The sequence below is a fragment of the Trachurus japonicus genome, chromosome 15, assembly GCF_045865225.1.
Source record: "Trachurus japonicus isolate A0001 chromosome 15, Traja_1.0".
Taxonomy (NCBI): domain Eukaryota; kingdom Metazoa; phylum Chordata; class Actinopteri; order Carangiformes; family Carangidae; genus Trachurus; species Trachurus japonicus.
The window spans coordinates 1,474,596-1,484,525 of record NC_140921.1 but is presented as its reverse complement, the minus strand read 5'-3'; the positions used below and the strand labels follow the sequence as shown (position 1 = coordinate 1,484,525).

The 9,930-nt window shown below is 42.5% G+C and overlaps 1 protein-coding gene across 1 annotated transcript; it reads right to left on the bottom strand.

Annotated features, from left to right (window-relative positions):
• Positions 1–4,042: 4,042 nt before the first annotated feature.
• On the bottom strand, positions 4,043–9,800 carry LOC146972965 (uncharacterized). The gene is made up of 6 exons (XM_085799113.1): positions 9,755–9,800; positions 9,572–9,609; positions 9,270–9,415; positions 7,154–7,274; positions 6,492–7,045; positions 4,043–4,148 (listed from the first exon to the last, which is right to left on the bottom strand). The coding sequence occupies exons 5-6, from the start codon at positions 6,995–6,997 to the stop codon at positions 4,043–4,045; spliced, it is 612 nt and encodes a 203-aa protein (XP_085655239.1). The 5' UTR covers positions 6,998–7,045; positions 7,154–7,274; positions 9,270–9,415; positions 9,572–9,609; positions 9,755–9,800.
• Between the last annotated feature and the right edge of the window lie 130 nt (positions 9,801–9,930).

Genomic DNA, 9,930 nt, shown 5'->3' with positions numbered 1-9,930 from the left:
TGGAACAGCACTTACCCACTCTCACGACACGTTACCTTGACAACAAAATGTTTTTAACTCCACCCTTGGACCGATAAATTTACTGTACTTTCAATACGCACAAGGTGTGAGAGGGAGGCGGACTCAAAACAAAATATTCCTGGATCAGATCTGATCAAATCATCATCAATAATCACAAACTGCACGTTAATACTGACAGTTAACTTCTTCTTTTCTTTTTATTTATTCCTTTTTTTTTGGCTCCTGTCCATTAACAATAAAGAGACTGGCGGAGCTCTCTCTGACTACTTGTGTTAATTTCTTTTTTTTTTAACACTTGCGTTCCGACGGCACCCCATGTGTTATGGTTTGACTTCACAACGCTATGAACTGTGGGTAATTCCCCTACCCAAAGTCAGCATCGGTGCTGACTTACGGTAGGGGGGCAGTAAGGGCTCATTCACTGACTCACTGACTTGGTGATCTGACAATGGAACAGCCCTCACACACTCACGGACTTCCCGTGAACGCGCCTCTAAGTCAGTGAGTGCGTGAGGGGTCGGATTGGAATTGGGCCACACACTTTCTGCTTCATTTCTGGTTAAACCTTCATCGACCTGTCTCTTTAACGTCATGAACATGAATCATCTTCTATTATCAGCTGTTGAAACTACTGACTCTCTCTCTCTCACTCACACACACACACACACACACACACACACACACAGGTGAGCTCAGGTAATCCACTGACAGGCAGGGCAGGTTTATTTGTATTGGTAACAGTTTGTCTCAAAGGTCTTTACACAGCATCATAACAACAACAACAACCTCTGACCTCTGACCTTTACACTGACTGAGGAACAACTCAGAGAAACAAACAGGACAACACAACAACAACACAACACGGAGTGTGGAACAAACAGGGATTGTTCTAATGAAGGAGACAGGAAGTTCAACCTTCTCTAGTTCCAGTGTGAGGACAGCTCCACCTGGTGGAGGAAAGTAGACGTCACTACAGCTGCTGAGGAGATCACAGGAGTGTGTTACCGGTTCATGGAGCAGTGTGAAGGTGTTAGACTTGTAGTCAAGACCGCCTAAACCGAGACCAAGACACTACCAAGACCAGACAGTATCAAGACCAAGACACTACCAAGACCAAGACCAAGACAGACCAAGTCAAGACCAAGACCAGTTCAGCTCGAGACCGAGACCGAGACCGAGACCAAAAAAAAAGTTGTTTTTGCCATTTTGCATGAGTTGTAGAACATAAGCACCATATTGGGTTCAGCTGCTTAGTATGAGAAATGTATTATTTCAACTACAGGCACAATAATACAGTGACAGTACATGTCTTGTGTGTGAACTCACTATAAATGTTTTCATCAATTGACTAAAAATCTAATATGTGTAGCAATTGCATGACCACACCGTACTACACTATTTGAGGATTGACTCTTGAGTGCTGTTAAGGACTGACATGACTATAGTCCTAAAGTCATCTAACAAAATAACAATTGTTAGTTGTGTGGCAAACAAACTCTTTATGGTCTGTAAAACCGAACCTGATGACTGACGAATTCGCCGACATTTTGCGTCCTCCTTCATAGATCTTGACCGTGCTTCAGAGGCTTCAGAGGGGGGAGGGGGGAGGAGGAGGGAGGGGAAGCGTGAGAGGACAAGCGCCGCCGTCTGTGTCACAAAATGTATGTGATTGGTACTTGAAGGGGGCGTATAAATCTGTATTTAAAAAAAAAACTGTCCTTGCCTGCCTGGATAGGTTACATTCCCTTCGAGACCGCGCTGCCAGTCCGAGACATTGCGAGACCGAGAGACCCGAGACCGAGACAAGACCGAGACCAAAGACTGTCGAGGCCGTGACAAGACCAAGACCACGAAAAAGCGGTCTCGAGACCGGTCTCGAGACCAAGACCGGTCTCGAGAACTACAAGTCTAGAAGGTGTGTGTGATGAACACATGATGACACACACACAGTCTTGTAGTTAGTGAGCTGCAGCATCATTGTTCATCATTGAACAGCTGGACTGAGGAAGCTCAGAGAAACGAATGCCATCATGAGCAATGACAGTCAGCAGCTCCACGCACTGAGATGTACAGGAAATCTACTCTGCTTGTGGCCATAAGGCCTTTTAATAATCAATAGTGTGCCATCATTTGTTCTTATCTCTATTAGAGTTTTAATTATTCAGATCTGTTTTATTTAATGGTTGTTGTTTTGTTTTGTTTTGTTTTCAGGGTTTCCTGCAGGAAAAACTTTGGCCAGGGGGGGAGGTGAGTGGGGGGGTTCAACCCGAGAACGGTTGCCGAGAACCGTTCTTGGCAACAAAAACAAGGATAAATTGATTGAATTAATTGATTCGATTTCCACTCAAACTTACAAATGCACTATGGTGATTGTAGCCTATGTGAATATTTAAATTCACATGCATGAACAGAGTTTTTTCATTCAAACATAATCAAGTCCTTGTTCAAAAATAAATTTTACAAAACTAAAAAATAAAATGATATGGGGTGTACTGAAGAGGTAAATTCATGCAAAACCACTGATGCACGTTGCCTTCAGGGACAGTTTTTCATCATCAGTCTCTGTATTTCCCTCTAAAACAACTCTGTGTGGTAACGTTGTGTTATTATCTCATAGCGTGGTGAATGTGCAGCTCACAACTTGTCCACCAGAGCGTTGTTGCGAGTTGTTGGATTGTGTATTTGATGAGTTTGATGATGAGGGAAACCAAGAAATCCCATGAGCCTCCGTAGCGTAGCTCTGAGCAGTTCACGGCTCTGCTCCGCCGTTCTAAAAATAGCTTGCACCGACAATTAAAGGTAACAAACCTACTGCTATGACTATAGGGATTATGGCAATGGGCCAATTTGACAAAATGTTGAACTATCCCTTTAATACGTATCAATAACGTCTCTGTATATATACATTCATGAAAATGTCCGAATGATACAAAAAAGTTAGGGCCCAAAAAAAGGTCGACTTAACAGAACTGTACTTAAGAATTCAAACTATCCAGCAAATTAATTGAACAGACTAATGAAAGACAAAACAGACCTAACTGAAACAAAGGACACATACACACACTGGCTGATCAGACCAGTCCAAACAGAATAACACAAACACCAAGGACGACCAACTACATAACAGACAAAACAAAACAGAACAGAAAGAGGTGAAACAAAAAGAGGAATCAGATGGTCGAGACACAGGTGTCAGATGGGGATCTCTTTATTCCAACACGGCCCCGTAACCAGCGTAGGCTCGACATATCTTCCAACATTACAAAGAGTGACATGACTTTTTATACCAAACCCAGGCTGTGTGTGTGTATTGGGTGTACTGGTCTCATCCTGATTAAACAGGCTACATTTCCTGGCTTTCCTGATGTTGATGTCAACTTGTTCTGCGCCTGTACGGGTCATGGTAACCTAGTTCAAATATCGGGTGTCTTGGGTTGGTTTTGCAATCCTAATGGCGCCCTACCAAGAACATGAGGTGATATGATTTGCACTTTTATTCTCCTACTCACACTTTAGCAACTAACCCAACTAAATGAATCAAACTAATAATCTTAAGATATAATAACTCTAACCTAAACCCAAAACCCCATGATGCACTAAGTGCTTGGTTCAGACCAATTGGCCACAGCCTCTATATGGTGGCTGTGCTTCTGGGGGCAGATACTTTTACTCAGCAGTTACATTAACAACTGTGGATGTGACAAAATGTGTGGTAGGAACTTTTCTCTATAGAATCTTTCCAGAATGCCCAAGTTATCGGCCCATTCTGGGTCTTTGGTCACCGTCTGGACGTGAAGGCCCTTCAGAGTCCACACAACTAGGAGGCAGCTTTCAGCCTCAGTCAGATGTAGGTTGCCCTGGATCTGATGCCAGTAGTCATGACCTTCTTTTAGTTTCAGGGAACCTTTCTCTTCATCGTCCACCTCCAGAAAAAAGCCGCTCTTTGTCTTTGCTGCCTGCAGGACAGTCATGGATTGGGCTGACCACAGACATTTCACTTGTACAATGCTGCAGTCAGGTGCTACTGTCCCATCTGGAGAGGCACAAAGCAGACCTCCGGCCAGTCTTTCTCCAGCTCCAACTGTGTCAGGAGCTCATCAACCTCTTCCTCAGAGAACCTCTCCGCTCTTCCAGCCATGATGAATGTAGAGAGTCTCTGATCCTCAGGATCTTTTATATCCATCTGTGTGTCAGTCAGCTGCTGCGTGTTAATGACCATATATGGTTGTGGAAGGAAACACACACACACATTTTCTGTTTCACACACTGTTACACACATTTTCTGTTTCATTTCTGGTCAAACACACACACTTTCTGTTTCACACACTGTTGCCGTTTTTTGTGGGACCATGACTATGCGGTAGGCTACTTTCTTGTGTTTGCGATGGACCCGATAACGCCGGTGGACCCGGAAATAAAGTTGTGACGTCAGGACTTAACAACGGGATAATGCCAGAGACGTTGGACTTTCATAATGCTCATATTCTGCATCAGTACTCATAAACATTTCTAACTCCACTGGTGAGAAGTAGGAGGTAGGAGGGGCGAGTGAGGCACACAGAACAATACTATAACAACTTCCCTAAAAACAATAAAGGTAAGGGGAACTGGCACAACTCCTTTCAGGCTGCAGGCTATCTACCTATCTACCTATCTACCTATCTACCTATCTATCTATCTATCTATCTATCTATCTATCTATCTATCTATCTACCTAACACTCACTCAAACACAGTTCTTGGTGTATTTCAACACTGTCACTAGGTGGCGCTGTCCTCACAACAACAAGAACAGCCTCCACTTGCAGGAAGCAGCTGCACATGTTGACCAGCAGGTGGCACCTGCAGACAGACTGGAGCTGTAGTGTCCCTGAACGCAACACAGCTGCATTAGAAACAAGTGAGGAGGAGAGTGTTGTCATGGAGAACAGACAACAGGAAGCTTCGTCACAGCTCAGTCTGACACCAGGGAGTTCACCAGTCAGAGATATGAATCATTGCTCAGAGGTCAATGTACAGGACTGATCCAGGACCAGGCTGCACTGTTCAAACACACATCCAGGGTTGTTTTTTTTGTTTTTTTTTTAAATTTATTGAACAACATTAGAAGGGTGTTCAAAAGGATTAAAAACACAATAAAGCCCAAAGGCTTATTTCCATTGTGGTCCTATTTGAGACAGTACACATGAATTTGAAAACAAGGAAGACAAAAACACAACACATGGACTAAAAACATGGGAGAAAGACACTAGGGCACATAGACTACAACATTGAAGAAGAAAAAGAACAAGATGAAATAGACAAAACAAGGGATTAGGTCCCAAACAGAAGCAACAACATTTAACAGACACACACAAACAAACAATACAATAATCTGGTGCTTCACAGCTCTTTTGATTTAATTTATTGGTTTGCTAACCATTTTTTTATTGAGGACTTAAAAAGAAAGTAGGAGGAGCTAACAGCTTTAAGGTTTAAAGGAAGGCCATTCCACAAGACAGCTGCTGAGTAAAGAAAAGAAAACTTTCCCATACAGCTCTTAAATCGGCAGAGCCTGTAGTCAGTGGAGCGCCCCCTGGTGGAGTAATTGTGTGTGTCACTGACTTTGGAGAAGTAGTTCACTAAATAACTTCAAACTAAGTTTCAGATTCAACACGTTCAACAATGATACAAGAAAAGTTAGGGCCCAAAAAAAGGTCGACTTAACAGAACTGTACTTAAGAATTCAAACTATCCAGCAAATTAATTGAACAGACTAATGAAAGACAAAACAGACCTAACTGAAACAAAGGACACATCCACACTGGCTGATCAGACCAGTCCAAACAGAGTAACACAAACACCAAGGACGACCAACTACATAACAGACAAAACAAAACAGAACAGAAAGAGGTGAAACAAAAAGAGGAATCAGATGGTCGAGACACAGGTGTCAGATGGGGATCTCTTTATTCCAACACGGCCCCGTAACCAGCGTAGGCTCGACATATCTTCCAACATTACAAAGAGTGACATGCCTTTTTATACCAAACCCAGGCTGTGTGTGTGTGTTGGGTGTACCGGTCTCATCCAGATTAAACAGGCTACATTTCCTGGCTTTCCTGATGTTGATGTCAGCTTGTTCTGCGCCTGTACGGGTCATGGTAACCTAGTTCAAATATCGGGTGTCTTGGGTTGGTTTTGCAATCCTAATGGCGCCCTACCAAGAACATGAGGTGATATGATTTGCACTTTTATTCTACTACTCACACTTTAGCAACTAACCCAACTAAATGAATCAAACTAATAATCTAAAGATATAATAACTCTAACCTAAACCCAAAACCCCATGATGTCTCAGGTGCTTGGTTCAGACCAATTGGCCACAGCCTCTATATGGTGGCTGACTGGGATTCTGGAGGTAGATCCTTTTACTCAGCAGTTACACAAACATACTAATTGTTTAATATACTAATTAAGTGCTGATCTGACAAAATATGTGGTAGCAACTCTTCTCGATAAAATGTTTCCAGTGTGTCCAAGTTACGGGCCCATTTTGGGTCTTTGGCCACCGTCAGGACGACAAGGTCTTCATGCAGGTCCCGGTCTTGATCCAGGTCCTGGTCTTGATGCAGGTCCTGGTCTTGATGCAGGTCCTGGTCTTGATCCAGGTCCTGGTCTTGATCCAGGTCCTGAGGAGTGTACACAAGTATGCGGCAGGTTTCAGCCTCAGTCAGATGTAGGTTGCCCTGGATCTGATGCCAGTAGTCATGACCTTCTTTTAGTTTCAGGGAACCTTTCTCTTCATCCTCCACCTCCAGAAAGAAGTCGCTCTTTCTCCGTGCTGCCTCCAGGACAGTCATGAATTGGACTGATGACGGACATATGACTTGTACAATGCAGTCAGGTGCTACTGTCCCATCTGGAGAAGCACAAAGCAGACCACTGTGTGACAGGAACAGCCCACTCTCCTGGATCTGGACACCGTAGCGCTTCATATATAGCTGCTTTGCCTTTGGCTTATTGTCAATTAAACATCGAATAGTCTGTGGGGAGAGGGGAGACATACCACATGATGAATTCAATACAATGAATACATTCTTAGAAATAAAGATGCTTTCCATTTTAATAATCATTTATTTCCCACAACTTACTCGAAAGTCTGGCTTGTCAAGCAGCTTTCTGAACAAAGATGGAGGATAAGAATCCTGACTGACAGCAGCCAACACATCACCAAAGTTGCTGGTTCTGATTCGCTTCTCGAAATACTTCGACCTGTTATTCAGAAACCCACAATGAGATATACAGTTCTGAAATGTTCAGGAAGTTTCTGAGTTGAGCAGTTTCAGTTACTTGGTTTATATCGTTTCAGTTTGTACTTTGTTTTGAGTGCACTGCAGCTTTAGTAAACACATTCAGATAGACACCAAACACATCAATTTGATATAATTATAATTCAGTTTTTTTTTTATAGACACTTTTCAGACATGGATGCAGCACAAAATATTTCAGGTTCAGCTTTATTTGTGTCCCCATAGGGCAATTATTGTTTTGTTTTTTTGTTGTTATTTTGCATGGTACATGCTCATTTTGGCATTTTCTAAATGCTGACATGAACAGCTGTGTTGAAAGTGCTTGTCTATCTGTGTTTTCGGAAGCTGCAGAGCACTGAGCTGTCAGGGCCACCTTAGCTGTGTTTTAATTAATGTGTCTTCTTACTAGGGGTGTAACGATACATGTATTTGTATTGAACCGTTTTGGTACGGGGCGTTCGGTTCGGTACAGCGCTGAGAACAGGTGAGTTCCCGGAACAGAAGTTGTGTGTTTACAGTCCGCCTGCAGCTACACGTGCAGCCTGTTAAAGTCAGGCTACCGCTAATGCTACTGCTAGCGGGAAAAGAGAGGCTTGAAGACCCTCCTGCTTGTAGGAGGAGTGGGGGGGTCAACTGCCATTCCGACATCCCACCAGTCTGACATACACCTCTAATTGTTTAAATGGCAACACTTCATTTTCTATCAAACGTCCCGTCATTCCGACCATTTTTGCCTCCTATGGTCGGAATGACGGCATTTTTTTCTTTTTTTAAACATCCTGCCTTTCCGACAATTCCTTTAATAGCGTATTTTTTCCCCAAAAGATTTTGCACTGGTTGGGTTTAGGCAATGAAGAAAGGAGTTGGTTAAGTTTAGTAAAAAGAGCAGGTAGAGGCTAGACAGGCAGACTAGTCCCTGTCTGTGCTTTGCTGCGGAATTACTAGGGCTGGGTATCAGTACTCGATACCTTTCAGGTACCGACCGAAACAACCCAGTACCAAGTAGTTTTGAAACAGCGCCTGTCAATCGATACCTGCAATCAGTTCTTTGTGTACCCAGAGACTGTGAGACTCGGTACCAGAGAATAATGTAATGTTACTGCTTCTGATCACGGCGGTACCGTCCAATGAAGTCCTCGTTACATAATGAGCGCTCATCTAAACGAGGAAGTCTAATCAGAATCCGCACCTTGCAGAGTTTGAGCTGCTCCTCAGTTTCATTCGTTTTTTATTTGACAGTTTCACACAGAACTTTCTGGTGGAGTCTTTCCTTGTTTCTCCTTCTGCGCCAGTGAAAAGGGAACATTTACACATTTTTTCATACAAGATGATTGTCTCAAACTATTTGATTTATTTTTTTAATTGAACGACTATTCATTGCCCATCCCTAGTAAAAATCTTTTGAATGGGGAGGAGTGGTGACATTCATGCAACCGATTGCTTTCTTTTCACATGATTAGTATCTAATGAAGTTGAACACTATGCACTGTGCCATCGTGACGATCCACGTTATCCATTCATTCATTTATTTATTTATTTATTTGCGGCCGAGTGGCCACATCATCAGCCAGCCGTTGTGGCATTTGCCCACATTGCCCTATGGTCAGTCCGTCACTGGCTTGAACTGTTAGTGCTGCACTTTACACGTAAAGAAAATTACGTTTTTTTTTATTATATTTTGTTTATTTGAGAATAATTTATTGAATTTATTATGTTGCACTTTACAGCAGTATTCTATTTTTTATTTCATATTCATATTTTGTACAATGGTAAAATAATTACATTTGACTAAAACGTGTACATTTGGTTTAGAAAAATGCCTATAACAAACAACAGGCAAATTTATGTTTTGCATTTGGTTCTCTTACTGTACCGAAAATGAACCGAACCGAGACCTCAAGTCTGAGGTACGTATGGAGCCGTGATTTTTGTGTATCGTTACACCCCTACTTCTTACCTAAATTCTGTAACTGTGGCTTTCGCAATCAGCTGCTTCTCCTGTTCGGTCACAGCAAGTGATGACAGCAGATAAGCTGTCTTGTCCTCTGCTTGGTCATAACCTGGACTGGACACCAGCCAAGAAAATGTCTTGATACGGAGAGTCTGGATTTAAAGGTAAACACACAGTGTCAGATATTTACAACAAAGTGTAAACAAATTGATCTTCTTGTCAAAGATTTGACAGTGAGGAGTCCACAGTGTTTTGACCATATACTGTTTAGTTTCCTTTCTAAACAGAATCTTATTACTGATCTTCACCTTTTCCTGGGTCACCTGGAGCTCCTCGTCTTCACTCTCTGCCAAGACGGATCACAAAGAGGAAAACACAACCTCAGGGTTAAACACAGATCCAGGTTTCACTCATCACTTTAATAATCTGTTCTATAATCTGAGCTTCATCATCATAGAGAGCAGTAGCAGCTGCACCAGGATCATCTTTACCATGATAGTCGTCAGATTTCTCCTCTTCCTCAGCTCCTGTAGGATCAGACAGCACTCATCACTGTGATGTTCAAGTAGCTGCCACCGAAATACGGCAATGTGTTACTGAGGCAACACCGGAAGTTAAGGTGAAATTATCATATTTGATTTCTATATAAATAAATTTATGATGAAAC